The sequence below is a fragment of the Zalophus californianus genome, chromosome 11 (genome assembly GCF_009762305.2).
Source record: "Zalophus californianus isolate mZalCal1 chromosome 11, mZalCal1.pri.v2, whole genome shotgun sequence".
Taxonomy (NCBI): Eukaryota; Metazoa; Chordata; class Mammalia; order Carnivora; family Otariidae; genus Zalophus; species Zalophus californianus.
Genome location: NC_045605.1, coordinates 42984896 through 43000742, shown reverse-complemented (window position 1 = coordinate 43000742; position 15847 = coordinate 42984896). Strand labels below are relative to the sequence as shown.

The following is a 15847-nucleotide window of genomic DNA, read 5'->3' as shown; positions in this document are numbered from 1 at the left end:
TGTTCCTCTGTCCCTCTCTCTGTCTCTCTCTCTTTCTCTGTCTCTCTCTCTCTCTCTCTCATTCTCTAGCTCTCATCTCTATTTCTTGGAGTGCATCATCCTGTCTTCCACAGGTTGAGATGTAAGGCTGTCATCAGCTCACAAGTCACCTGACAACTCTAGCACAGTGAATTCTGAGTAATGATTCTGATTGGCCCACCTTGAGTCAGTGGTCTACCATGTACCGATCAATTATAGCCAAGGAAAGAGTTTATAAAAGAATGTTATACTGACGCCTGGGTGACTGAGTTGGTTCAGTGTCTGCCTTCAGCTCAGGTCATGATCCCAGGGTCCTGGGATCGAGTCCCACATCAGGCTCCTTGCTCAGTGGGGAGCCTGCTTCTCCCTCTCCCTCTACCACTTCTCCCTGCTCATGCTCTCTCTCTGTCAAATAAATAAACAAAATCTAAACAACAACAAAAATTACAAACAAAAAATATTATAGTTCCTGCATCAGTGAGGGTGGGAAGGTAGGGATAGGGAGCAGATGCAGGTTCAAAGATCTATGGCTTAAATAAATTACTTGATTTATTCCTCAGGTAGCAGTCTTGGTATGTTGTTAAATATAATTTCAGGCACCAGAGCTGCTTCTTTCTTGTGGTTCCATAAAACCTAGGGTTTAATCTGGACCACATGGTCCATGATGGCTCATCAACACACTATCTGTATTCCAGATAAGCAAAAAAAAAAAAAGGAAAAGGGAGAAGACATAGCTTCTTATTTTTAAGAAAACTGCCCCAAAGTTACATATATTGCTTTTACTCAAGACTTGAGTCACATAGACGTAATTTATTACAAGAAAAGCCTGAGATTCACTCTCTGGTTTTCTTTGTATACAAAATGAATATGGAATACCCTAGAGTATTCTATAATTAGTGATGGATATTTTTAAATCAAGCAAAAGGATACAACAAGTTATTAACTCCCAGGGAAATACAATATAAGGAAAATAATCATAGCACAATATTTGTTTCCACTGTGAATATTTATATACTAAAACTTATGAAAATCCTAGGTGAGGATTTGACCCCAAATCTTGACCTTATTATACCAGAAGGACTGAGGAAAGAAAAGGGGGGTCGTAAGAGAACAAAAATTATTATTTCTATATGAAGAACTCCAGATATAAACTTGATGAATTAAAAGATGGTAATATTTGCCTACTATTTAGAAATATGGAAGCAAATATCAGAATAACAAGCTAAAAGTTACAGTAGTTGACTTGGCTGTAGGCACTGCATAATTTACAGATCAGATGTTATCAATCAATTTTAAAACATTCCAACAAGGTGGTATGTTCCTATTTTCCTATGAAGAGACTAGGGTGTAGGAGTACTCGGGTGGCTGTTCCGAGCTCTTACAGCTAGCAAGTGCAGAGCTGGCACTCAGACCCAAGCATCTGACTGTAGATAATGGTGACGATGTTAATGATAATGATGTTGATGATGATTATGGTGATGCTAACAATGACAACAGTAAAAACATTGGGATGTCTTCCTGTTTCAGATTGGGACATGTTTCAAGATTACATTAAGCCCTACTTAGAACAAGCAAGTCGGATCTGGCCATGGCTCATTGGGGCTGCTGTGGTGGGCTCTGTCCTTACTGCTGTGCTGGGAGGGCTCATGAGCCTATTGTGTCATCGTCACGAGAGAAAGCGGCTCCTTGAAGAAAAGCAGCCACTCCTCATGGAAAAGGATTACCACAGCTTGTTGTATCAGACCCATTTATAAGAGGCTTAGGCAATAGAGTAGGGCCAACAAGGCTGACCTCACTTTAACTCAAATGATGTCCAAGTCCCCAAGGAGATGTCCCCAGAGCAATCCCTGCCATTTGTCTATGAAGTCTATTATCAGAATTGATATAAAAGGTACCTGCCCCTCCTTCAGTTCAGGTAGAATACACCTGTGCTTGCCTTACTGTCTTTTGATCATTCCTTTGACAGTTTTCCTCAAACCCATATTTCTTAGAAAAGGATGCTATTTAGTAATGAGTGACTGCTACTTGTACCTGAATGAAAGTGCTCTTATAAAAATGTGGGAATAATTTTGATCTTTCCTCCTGATTGTTTAATGAAATGTTTCTTTTTATTGTCCCCTTTCTTTGATTTTAATAAAATACTAACAAATTTACATTGACTCCTTTGAGCTTGAGAAGTACATTTTTATCTTCCTCAGAAAGCATAATGTTGCCTTTATATTTTACATTCTTGCTCCAAAATGTGTTAAGGACTTCAAATAGACAACAATCTTCAGCTCTTTACTGCCATAATTCTATGTGTTTGAAGGTCGGTGAAAATAAAGACCCCACCCCTACAATTAATCTGGCTAAGTACCTGTCTCAAGATATACTCATTAAATATGTTGATAACAGTGATAATCCTATTAAAAGCTTTTTTTTTTTGGTTTTCTAAGAAGAATTTTATTAGAGAATGTTTAAAATGCTACAAAACATTTGAAGTTTGGGAACAATTATGTGAATTGCCCGCTTGCAGTTCTAGTAAAATCACATTTCTGTTTCTCTTGGCTGTTAAAGCCTTAAATTAGGATATGCAGATAATCTTGCTCCTTGAATTTTTAGTTCCCATTGAAATTCTAAGAATAATATAATTGATATTACATTTCTATTATAGCTATGTATAGCATAAAAGACAAGGACCAGCGAAATAAGTCAATCAGAGAAAGACATGTATCATATGTTCTCACTGATATGAGGAATTCTTAATCTCAGGAAACAAACTGAGGGTTGCTGGAGTGGTGGAGGGTGGGAGGGATGGGGTGGTTGAGTGATAGACATTGGGGAGGGTATGTGCTATGGTGAGCACTGTGAATTGTGTGAGACTGTTGAATCGCAGACCTGTACCTCTAAAACAAATAATACATTATATGTTACAAAAAAAGAAGGTAGTAGGAAGGGTAAAATGAAGGGGGGAAATCGGAGGGGAAGACAAACCGTGAGAGACTCTGGACTCTGAGAAACAAACTGAGGGTTCTAGAGGGGAGGGGGTGGGGAGATGGGTTAGCCTGGTGATGGGTATTAAAGAGGGCACGTACTGCGTGGAGCACTGGGTGTTATATGCAAACAATGAATCATGGAACTCTACCTCAAAAACTAATGATGTAATGTATGGTGATTAACATGACAATAAAAAATAAAGAACTAAAAAAAAAAAAAAGACAAGGACCAGTTGTTGGGAGTTACAGGGGGCCCTTTTGGTCCAATAAAAGGAAAAATTGTCCAATACTCAGAGCTTTCCAAAACCTAAAGAGTCATCCTTAGAAAATTGTAAGTGATGGCCACTATAATTCTTCACATATAGATTGGATGGCTAATTCAAGTTGAATTCTACAAAGAGAATTTAAGTATTAAGTCTGTAGTAATACTAAAATCTCCTCAGGACTCTTAACAACTCCCCGTTTAGAAATAAGACCAAGTATGTGTACAGAAAGTCCCTGTGATTCTTCCACAGTATTCCAGAATGTTTCACCAGATTCCAATTTCCACTCTTACTGGATATCCAACCTCATTTACTCTGTCCTGGTATCCTCCATCTCTTCATTTCTTTTATGGCTAGTTAACATTTGTCTGCTCAGTATTTTCCATATAACTTTAGATTTACTACTTGATTTGCCTTTCCTTCCTCATCTCTGGACACTGTCTTTCCACTGTCTCTTGATGCCAAGGTTTAAAGACAGACTTGTCTCATCCAGGCTCACATAAAACTGTGTGGGTCTGGCACCTGAACCTCTATATCACTGGGAGAGTATTTAAAAGGAGACCTACTGACCTGTACAGTACCTTTCAACTAAAATATTCTACAATTCCTGTAAGCTCTGAAGCACAGTGTTCAGATTGGTTATGAATGAATTTAAAAATGAGTGGACTGAAAAATTTGAGCTCTTAAAAATGCCTTTATCTGGAAGACACTGACTAGAGAGTCAAGATCACATAACTTTAAATGATTACATTTCACTTAGTTTGGATTTCAAAGAAGAGCAAGAATTAACCTATTATACACATTGGTCAAATGATCTTGGAGAATTTTCATCTAGAATAAATAGAAATTCATGATTTTATTGAAGTAATGCCTTTGACTCTCAGAGATTACTAATAGTTAATAAACTCAGTTAAATAGAGTAATATGATCTTCTAACTCCCATTAGTTGTCAGACTTATTTACTAGCTTGTCTAACTTCAGATGCTTAGTGGAGAAAAGTCAGGCAAGGGATGGGGAACAGCATATTTATTTAGACAGTGGGGGTTTGTGGGACTCGAGGACAAATACAAGGGATTCTCTCCTCAACTTGGTGCATAACCAGAAAAAAAAATTTTTAATAAATTAAAAATGGCATCTGAGGACTGGATTCAATTTAGCTGGGAATTGGAACCAGTAAAATGAGAACAAAAAGTGGGAAAAGACATTTGGATAATGGTCTTCAGAAGATTCTGAAGAAGCAGTAGCAGTGAATGCGTTTGGTTGCCTTTAGTCTAATCTCAGCACACAATACAGTTACTTAGCTAGGTTTGATTTGGAGGCAAAATTTTAGTCCAGGAGGTATTTTTTAATCAAAGCACCTCAAATAGAAGTCCACCCCAGGAATTTTCATTGTTCTTGATAGTGATCTTAGAAAGTCATTCTTTTCTTTATCACAAGACAATTCCCTCCTTTATCACTGCATTTCAAGATAGAATATTGTGTTGTTTCTCTAGAGGCTCAAGGTATTTACTTGTATAGCATTAATACCTGTGATAAAACCACCACCACATTGATTGTCAATAAGGTTTTCTCAATAAGGTACCTAAATTACCTGCCCGATATATGAAGATACCTGGCATTTTCACTAAATTCTAAACAACATTATATTCCACAGCATTGTTTTAGAGTGTGGCTTTTATAAATTGCTTCATTTTTGGCTCTGCTCTTTTTCCACTGCTACACTACAAGGCACATTTTGTTACAGAGAAAGGAATAAGCAGCTGCCATTCTTTTTGTTTCTCTTTCTGTGTTTTATTTTAAAAAAAAAGTATTTTTAGTAACCAACCTTTCCAACAAGTCAAATATATAATCCTCCATCTGTAGAAATAAGTATGTGATGGGTACAAGTCATTTCAACCAATGTCTCTAGCAGGCTGACAACTGGCATTGATGGTGGATATTTTTAAATAGGCTTTTCCTTGTTTATATGGGCTTTGATTTGTAGGAACGCTTTTCTTTGTCATCATAAAAAGGGCCTCACTGGGGCCTCCTATTGTTAGCCTGTGCTATTTTGGAGGGCATGTCAGTAGAACAAAGTTCCACTCCCCTTCTGATTAGGCTCCTTCTGAAAGCTGCTGAAATGCAAGTAAAAAGAGGCGTTTTTTTTTTTTTTTTTTAACTTTAGGCTGCTTATTTTCAAAAGCATTTCCTAGTTTGTACAATATCTTGAATATAAAATTGCCTATGGCAACTACTGGAGGTCTTAAGGACTTTCAAATCATTCAGCTATTTAAAACTATGCGGGAATAATTTGAGTATTTCTTTAAAATGTAAACCTTATTAAAACTCTAGATAGCCTGTGTTTATCTAATTGTTTCATAAGTTCTTTTCTTAATTAGCAAGGTAAGAAATTATTCTTATAACTTCATGTTAATGTACCAATTCTTGTGTGCTTTACAATCATGATCATAGTGATTTCTAATTCTTAGTTAAAAATAAATAACAAAGATGTTACAATCTAGTGAGTAGTTATGATGTTCCAAGAACTGTGTTGAGCACTTCATATTATGTGAACTCATTTACTCGTCATGTCAATATGGGAATAAGTATTATTTGTGTTTTCAAATGAGGAGACAATTGCTTAAACAGGAGACATACTTTGCCTAGGTCAGTTCAGTAGTTTAGGTAATTTAGCTAGGGTCTAAATCCAGTTCCTTGTTCATAACTATAAATGTCATTGTTGTTTGTTACTCAATTATATTGATGTGCCATAACTTGCCAATTCCTTGCTATGGGACATTTAGGTTTTCTCTAGTTTTTTTTAATTAAAAATTTTAATTCTAGTATATATGCACAGGGTTACATTGGTTTTAGGTGCACAATATAATGATTCAACAATTTATATGCTTTATCTAGTTTTTAAATTATGTTTAGTGCTGTATGGAATATCTGGGCATATTTGGCATCTAATTTCTCTTAAATTATCTTCCAGGAGTTCAATCTCTGGATCAAAGCATACGAATAATTTTATGGCTTTTCTAATGAATTGCCACAGTGCTTTTGAAAAGGGTTGTATGGATTTAAAAATGCAGAGATGAAGTCTAAAAATAAGAGATCAAAAGGAATGAAGAAGAAAATGAAGCGGTGAAGAACTTTGAAGAAGGAAGAAGAGTTGCAATTCTCTTTGAACAGAACTGAAGACCCTAATTGCCACTTGGAGTGTTGCTTCTTTTCATAAATCTTTTTAGAATTATAACATCAATTTAATGGGCATTTTTTTTTGTCTCACAAAAATTAGAAGAAAATTCAGACTCGAGCAATTTTAGAGAGATGGGGAATAACATGCATGTGAATTGGTCTCAAAATAAGATGTACATCTTGGCTAGGTATAGCTGTGTGTATGCCTCAAGCTATCAGAATCATGCAGGGAAACAAAAAACAAAAAACCCCAGCAACACTAAAATTCATCCATCCTTGGTAGAATAAGACAAGACCTCAAAATAGTCTGAATCAACGGAGAGTCAGGGTCAGCTATGGGGATAGATAAGATCATGGAACGGGTAGGGAAGGCTGGGAAGACTGCAAACCAAGCCCCAGGACAAGTTTGAATGCTTTATTTTTAGTGCTTTTTGAGCAAGTACTCTGCCTGGAATTTGGTCAGGCTTTAGCAGACTATGTCAGTTTTAAACACTCTTGCAGAATAATTTCAAAGCATAGATATGTTTATATCAGTGTGTGTGTGTGTGTGTGTGTGTGTGTGTGTGTGTGTGTGTGTGTGCACGTGCATACGGGCCATGTACAGAGAAAAAGAGAAAACCCAGAAAGACAAATTCTTTCACCTCTCTCCAAAATCAAAGAGAACTTTGTTGTTGATTGTATTCATTTTTATTGCTACTGCAGAATTGCCACAAACAGTGGCATAAACAATATAAATTTGTCATCTTGTAATTCAGTAGATGAGAAGTCCAACATGGGTCTCACTGAGCTAAAATCAAAGTGCCAGGAAGGCTGTGTTCTTTGTGGGGGCTCTGGAGAAGATTTCATTTCCCTCTGTTTTTCAGCTTCTCAAGACCATCTACACTCCACTTCTCCCTTCATCTTTAAAGCCAGATACATTGTATCACTCTGATCATTCTTTTGTAGTCATCTCTCTGACTGATTTCAACAAGAAACTTATAAATGAATTGAACTCATCAAGTTCACCCATTAGATGATGTAGTTAGGTAGTCTCAACAAAATCATGGCTAGTCTTAACAAACTGTGGCCCATGGCCAAAATCCTGCCTGCCACCTGTTTTTGTAAGTGAAGTTTTATTGGAACAGAGCCACATCCATTCATTTATGTTACATCCTGTCAATGGCTGTTTTCACTACAATGACAGAGTTGAGGAGTTGCAACCAAAACTATATGCCCCCACCAAAGCCTATGATATTCACTACCTGGCCCATTACTGAAAATGTTTACTGACTTCTGGCCTAAATCAAATCAAGAAATTTGGAGGTAGAAAGAGAAATAAATTTAGGTATAATATCATGAAAGAGAATTCCATCTTAACATTTGTAACAATAGTTCCTTTTCTTGCTATTTTACTGTTTTGCCAGTTTATTAAGATATAAAGTTTTTCAGTACAGAAATATAGATGTATAGATACAGTTATGGTGTGTATGTGTGTGTGTGTGTGTGTGTGTAGATTAGGGATGATTCACAAGGTTGCAATATTGAATTTTGTGTCTAAGGTCTATGAAATTGCCAGATAGGATATCCTTTATTTTTCCGCCAGCAAATCAATGAACTTCCTACATTTTTGTTTTATTCATCTTATTTTTATTTTCTGCTGTTCCCATTTAAGCATCCTTCCTGCTGTCAAGGCCCCATCTCTGTAAGCTTGATATCCCAACCCTTCTGAACTCCTGGGGGCAGGGGGGGGCTTTCCTTTACTGCTTTTCCTCCTTTCTTGTGTCTTCAACTCTTCCCACTCTACAGGACCCTTGACACTTTAGCATTTACACATGCTCACTTTTTTTTTTAGATTTATTATTATTATTATTATTAGAGAGAGTACAAGCAGGGGGAGCAGCAGGCAGAAGGAGAAGGAGAAGCAGGCTCCCTGCTGAGCAGGGACCTTGATGCAGGACTCAATCCTAGGACCCTGGGATCATGACCTGAGCCTAAGGCAGATGCTTAACCATCTGAGCCACCCAGGCACCCTACACATGCTCACCTTAAAAACAAAATCGCTCTCCTCTGACATCACATTTCCCCCCAGCTTTTGCCCTATTTATTGTCTCCAGTCAAGCTTTTTAACAGAACTCTTTAAAAATATGTGATGAGTACTGGGTCTTATACACAACTGATGAATCATTGAACACTACATCTGAAACAAATGATGTATTATGTTGGCTAACTGAATTAAAAAAAAGAAATATAAATAATATTAAAAATAAAAATAAAAATGTATGGTCTCTATGTCTTTGCCTCCTACTTACCATTCACCCCAGTCCAATCTATCTTCCGTTCCCACCTCTCCACTGAAACCCTTCTGACTGAGATCACCAATGGTCTGTAAATTGTCAAATCTGATGACATTATGGTACTCATTCTACTTGATCATTCATTGATCTCTTTTTAAACTTTTCCCTTGTGGTTTCTGGAATAGAACTCACTGTGGTTTTCCTTCTTCCTCTCTGGCTTTTCCTTCTCAGCATCTCTTATTGCTCAGTTCTTCTATCTGTACATACTGGAAGTTTCTTGGGCTTCTCTGACAAACAGATCAAGGCAGTAGCTTACATGCAGGAGATGTGTTAGGAAGTACTTGCAGGACTCACACTGCTGAGAGAGTAACAGAAGCAGGGTATAGAAGTAAGAGAAAATGGAATCCAATGGAAGCCTCACCAGCCCTACAAGTTCTGCGGCTAGAATGGATATGAATAGTATATATATAGAAATTTATATTATTATATAAAAATAATATGTATTAGAATGGATGTATGATGTATATAAATTTATTATAAGGAATTCACTTATACAATAATGGATACTTATGAAATAAATTCTGAAATAAATTTGAAGTCCTTAGGGCAAGCAACTCAGAAGAGAGGATAACAAGCAAACTAGAATCCCAAGAACATGAGCTGTAATGTCTTCACAGGTAGCGGTCTCTTTACTGAGGAAAGGCCAAACCCTGTTGAAAGGGCTTCCAACTGACTGAGTCAGGCCCACTCAGAATAATCTCCCTTTTGATTAACTTAAAATCAACTGAGTGGGGCCTTTGATGATACCTACAAATTCGCAGGTGCTGCCTGGATTAGTGCTTGACCAAATAACTGAAGATGTGTGTATGGGACAAAATGCTTCTTCCAACTCTATGAGAGAATGTTCCTTGTGGTTCTATTTAGAAACATAGTAGAAATCCTGGTACAGGAGTTCAGTATAGCCAAGCTGACACAGCAAAACCTCTCACACATGGTGAGGAGACCAGATGCTCCTGAATCTGAGCCATTCTCTCACCGCAGCTTCAAATGGACAAGCTGGCTGCTTTTGGGTGGTGAGATAGGTGATGGACTCTTTGGATCTGATGGTTATGTGCTCCCTGCCACATCTGCTTTGCTGTACAGTGTTAGTATCCTAGGATCCCCACTGGAATCAGTGCTAAAGCTACATCTCCTACTCTTAGTTCTGACTTAACATAGACACCAGTGAGCTTCTCAAAAATACCAGTGCCCTTCTTAGGAATTCTTAATTACTTTGGTAAATGGAGGTCTTTGAAGACTTACCATGAGACAGTCAGCAGGTGGTTTTCCCAGTCTTATCCACTCTATCCATCCTGGTCTGCCCTTTGTTCCTTCCTCCACCATCAGCCATGGAGTTCTGACATTTCACTTTCATTAATGGGGGCCATCTTTTTCTCAAATATCCAAAAGTGATCCTCGCATCATGTTAGCACTGTCTTCTGGGATTTTTTCAAGGATATTAAATTCTGTATCATGGGAGATGCTCCCCTTTTGGTAAATTTTTCCTATCTTGACCAGTTTCCTCAGTGTTCAGACTCATATATATTCTCCCAGACCTTCCTAGGTATGTATCAGCTAAATCTGTAACTTCTTGTTGTGTATACTTTTTCTTCTTTTAACTGACCTAGTATGTCCTCAAGCAGTTTCATATCGTCACTTGACCCTTAATTATTCATCTGATGTCCATGAGGAGAGTTAGATGTAGGTACTGGAAGAGGTGTGTGTTGTTTGCAAAACAAAGTTGGTATCATTTTCAAGCAAGAGAAGAGGACTAGCCTTTAAGACAGATGAGTAGGCCACTTTTGCAACCTAGAGGGTTAAGGGGAAGCTGAGGGTTCAAGATTTCTAAGTTCATTGGAGTGCCTAGGTGGCACAGTTGGTTGAACATCTGACTCTTGGTTTCAGCTCAGGTCATGATCTCAGGGTCATGAGATGGAGCCCCATATCTGGCTCCTCCCTCATGGCAGAGCCTGCTTGAGATTCTCCCCATCTCCCTCTACCCCTCCTGCTCATGCTCTCTCTAAAAATAAATTAATTAATTAAAAAAAAGATTTCTAAGTGCATTAACACAAATGTCTCCATCTTGACTCAGGATTCCTCTCAGTTCCAACCAGAGTCCTGATCTTTATGTATCAGAATTGATAAGGTTAAAAATTCAAACTCAGTAGAAACACAGTTCCCCCTATTATTAAGTCCTAGACTGATCATCTGGTGTTTCTGTCCTCTGGTGACAGGGGCTGAAATCCTCTTTAGATTCTGCCGAGGAGGCTCTCTGGCTTTCACCTATCAGCTTAAATTGTAGGTTCACCGGCTTTCACAATCCACCTTAAAATAATTACTCCCAGTCTTTCATTGTCTCTTTTTCAACGTATCAATAGCACTTAACAAGAGCGATTTGCCTTGAACTTCTCAAACCGCTAAATTATGCTTGAGTTACAGATGTATTCCATTCTACTATTAGCCTATTCTGGGTGAAGTTTGAAACAACTGATCACTACAACAAGCTAGGAGTTATCCACTCTCCAAAGATGACTAGTGATAGAATCTTGATTGCCAATTAACTGGTAGGTTTTCCCACAGCAAGATCCTATTTCAGAGCCTGCTTCTTAAGACGACTTCTGACACCAGATGTCTTCATGTGCTTTCCCTGATGTCTCAGCTGATCCTAGAGCTATTTGAAGCTGACATAAGTCCTTTAGAACTGTTCCACATCAAAGCAACGATCTTTAACTTTTGTTTTTCCACCTTGTCTACTCGTTGTATATGAGCTGTCCCGGGGAGGAGGTGGAAATTTGAGCAAGAGATTCCCTTCCAGTTCTTGGCGAGGGACTCAGCTCTGCACAATCTGTAGCCAACACTGCCAGTAGCTGGGGAAATGAGTGTCTCAGTCCTGAAGGAGCAATCGGTTCAGTACAACATAGCATCCCTAAGATCCTCTTATTTTCCCATTCTACTTTCTTTGTGAATTTTCCCAAATTTCCACAACTATTGATAATTCTTAAACTTATATCTCTAGTCCAAGTTTCTTTTCAGATTTCTGGATGGATACATCCAACCGCTTATTTTTTTTTAAAGATTTTATTTATTTATTTGAGAGAGAGAGAGAGAATGAGAGCCAGAGAGCACGAGAGGGAAGAGCGTCAGAGGGAGAAGCAGACTCCCTGCTGAGCAGGGAGCCCGATGCGGGACTCGATTCCGGGACTCCAGGATCATGACCTGAGCCGAAAGCAGTTGCTTAACCAACTGAGCCACCCAGGCGCCCCCAACCGCTTATTTTTTAAATTTACTTAAATATCCTTCAGGAATTAAAACTTACATTTAAAAATGAACTCTTGGGGCCCTTCAGCTCAGGTCATGATCTCAGGGTCTTGGGATCGAGCCCCACATTGGGCTTCCTGCTCAGTGGGGAGTCTGCTTCTCCCCCTACCCCCTGCTCATGCTCTCTCTCCCTCCTTCTCTATCAAATAAATAAAATCTTTAAAAAATAAATAAAATAAATAAAAATGAACTCTTAATACCTTTCTAAAAATTAGTTCCTCCCCCAAACTGCCACACATGAATAAATGGCACCTATACCCTAGCCACTGAAGTCCTTTCTAATATCTCATCCCCCTTTACCCTTCATCTTGGTTCTACTTTCAACATACTGTGCATGTAGAAGGTATCCCTTTGTCCTCACCTGCCCTCTGTGGAAGAGTAGACTCTCTACCTCAGGTCTGGCCAAAGTCATCATCATCTGTTGCTCGAACTATTCTGATAACCTCTTGGCTGGATTCTACCTTCTTCACTTGCCCTTTTCTAATCCCCATAACAGTTGAAGTGACTGTTTTTAACCGTGCTTCTAACACTTTGGAAGGTAAATATTCCTCTCTGGTTAAATCTCAGGTCTTCTCAACAAAGGTTTCCTTGTGGGGGGACTGCCTGTCTCTCCAGGCCTATCTCATTCCATTCTGCTTCTTAGAGGCACAGTGCTCCCACCACAGGGTGCTTTGTTTGCTTTTGCTTGGTTTTTACCTCATTAAATGTGTGATTCTTTCTGCCATCATAGCACCCCAGATATCACTCCCCTCTTGCCCCCAATTTCTACTCATACTTTAGATCTCAAATGCCACTTTCACAAAACAGATCTTCCTCTCATAACTGCTCATCACGTATTTTATTTTTCTTTCATAGTATTTACCACAGCTTTTCACTGCATAACTATTTGTGTACATACAGTTTAGTTTATTTTCTTCCCCTAAAGCAATAGCTCAACGAAGACAAGGCTGGCATTATTTCCATATTCTCAATGCCTGACCTCTTGTAAGCAGGTGATGAATATTACACGGAAGAACAAAAATGAAATCAACAAAAGCTAGATCTCAGCAAACAGAGAAAACTAAAAACAGAATAAACACAATGTGTACATAGAAAATCATGGCAGCCCCCACCTGAGCATATTAAGGACTTGCAAACACTTAGGGCTGTTGATAGTTCTGTAAAAGGTCAAACTTTCATGAAACTAGGTAATACTCCTAATAAAGGAATATGGAGAAGCTGGTGAAAAGAGTGAACCTGAAAAGAGAAAAGTGCTCATGGAAAGATCCTCAGCAGGAATTGAAAGCACAATGGCATGATAAATCTGCTAATGGCTCTAGAAGACAGTGTTCTTAGATGCAGATGGTAAGCATCCCCATTAGAGCTTCCATAGCATGATAAATCACAATGAAAAGGCCGTTAATGATAGACAATACTGGAATAATTTATAAAAATAGTTCAGTTCAGAACGATTCTTTGTAGGAAACAATCGATAAAATCATGGGCTAGAATCAAGCATACTCGGGCTTGGATCTGTGGACACACAGAAGAGAATAGACAGAATTGCTGCCCTTACAATGTTTGCAGTCCAGGAAGATATGTAAGAGATACTGACACGAACAAACAATAAAGATAGAGCAGATGTGGCTTGGGGTCATTGGAGAAGAATTATAGAAGTTGAAAGACTTGGTGGACTTAATATTTACAGAGGACTTTATCATAGTCATGTAAAGATCTGGGCATATTATGTATTTGATCTCATTCCATTGTCACTAAAATTCTGTGAGTTTAGTATTATCCTCATTGACAGAAAAGGAAACTAGACTATCAAAAGACTAAGTGGCATGCCCAAGGTCATACTACTAATGTGGAGCTGGGATTCAAAACTACATCTGATTCCAAAGTTCATGGATTTTCAAATATATATTGGTATAGCTTATTGGCACATGTATGGGATTGTGTGTCATGTGTGCGTTTGTGTGTGCATCTGTTGGGAGCATCAAGAAAAGTTCAAGGAAGTAATGACACTTAAGCTAATCTTTCTGGTTATTCAGATGACTGGTATGTCTTGAATTAAGGTTTGAATGCAAGACAGAAAAGAGTATGTAAGAGTTTTCAGTTTGTTTCCTTTGATAATAATGGAGCTTTTCTAGCAAAGCAAAAGAAAACCCTGTTCTCCTGCTCCCTGGATGACTAGAGGTCACTGGGGTGAGCATTCTCTGAAACTTTTCACTGAGATGCATCCTTAGCTGATGCCTCAAAGAATTTTGACTGTAGATATTGATATTAAATATAAAAGAAGGCCAAGAGCTATGGATATTGGATATCATTTCATGAAAAATGTTCCCAAATATACATGGAAAAATCATTTCTATTATGTAATGTGAATAGTCTCTAATGCTCCTCTACATTTTGGTCAATGAATTAATGAACTGGTATTGAAGTTGTATCAACAGGTGGGATGGTAGCCATGGGAAAAGAGAAAGACAGATGCAAGAAACTTCAAAAATAAAAGAATTAAGAGGATTTGGTTTCATAAGTAACAGAGAGGAAAAATAAAAATTAATATTCAAGTTTTGAAGTCTGATTCTACCTTTTCCCGAATTAGTCAAATAATTAATGTGTAAGTGCTAAAAAAGTCTTTGATCATATAAATGATTAACTGATTCTTGTTGGTTTTTCTTTATAATATTTTTTCTTTCTTGAGGACTATTTTAAGATTATTTCTATGCATAGAAGTACCTCTGGCAATATCCAATATTTCCTATTTGTATGCTCCTCATTTATAACAACACAATGAGAACTAGATTGAACTTAGCAAGAAGCTACTGAGAACCTACTGAGAATCAGATATTTTGCTAGGAACCAGAATATAAAGATGATTAAGGTCCTAAAACTATGAACTTCATTAAAGGAATGAACAATTACTGGAGGTGTCAGGCAAGCAGACAAATAACTATGAAATTGTAATGGAAATATTATCACCTCAGAGCAGTATCTTAAAACACATTTTCATAAATAAGATCATTATACAGAAAAAGTAACTAATTAACCATAGTCTACTCCCAATTTCTTCAGGCTGGCCTAAATTTCTTCCGTAACACTTATAATAGTTACTTATTTGTCTATTATATGCTAGACATAATTCTAAGCACTATTATTATATAATTGCTACTTTTCATATAAACCCTGAAAGTGGATATATTATCTTAATTTTAATAAGGTAGAAAGCCAAGGAACAGAGACCTGCCCAAAAGTCGCAGAACTAGACTTTTGATTCATACCTGTCTGCTCCACCATCCTGCTTCCAGACTTCCATATTCATCTTTCTCTATGTAATAAAATTATCATTGTTATTAACAGCATTGTGCACTTACTCTGTGTCCCTAAATACTTCGCATCTATTCATTCATGGAACTCTCATTCTATAGATAAGAAAACTAAAGCTGAGAAAAGTTAATGAAAAGAAAATTGCCCAAGATAACAGAGCTAACCTAAGGCAGGATTTTAACTTAAGCAGTATGACTCTAAAATTTAGGGAATTGTCTCAAAAGGAATTACAATCATTGCGATGTATGGTCAATTCTGGAATTCTATACGTCCAGAAAGACACCAATCTGTAAAGTCAATTGAAACAAGCTATCAGCCTCCATCCTGACAAAGTATAACTCTAAAAATGTGACACCTGATAAGCAATCAAATTGGCCTCACTGTGTCATGTGTTGACCTGACAAATGCTATCTTGGGTGCGGTGATTCTTCTGTATGAAATAAACAAAAGCATGGTGGGAAAACTGGTCTTTGGT

The 15847-nt window shown here is 37.7% G+C and overlaps 1 protein-coding gene across 2 annotated transcripts in view; it reads left to right on the top strand.

The window, feature by feature from the left end:
• The window catches only part of TYR (tyrosinase), a 140896-nt gene extending 138996 nt beyond the window's left edge, over positions 1-1900 (top strand). The window contains exon 5 of one of the 2 annotated variants that reach the window (XM_027580553.2): positions 1546-1900. In XM_027580553.2, the coding sequence (XP_027436354.1) occupies positions 1546-1772 (227 nt within the window). In that variant the 3' untranslated portion in view covers positions 1773-1900. The remainder of the gene's footprint in view (positions 1-1545) is intronic. The other variant, XM_035722986.1, reaches the window with a different exon arrangement.
• Positions 1901-15847: the final 13947 nt, after the last annotated feature.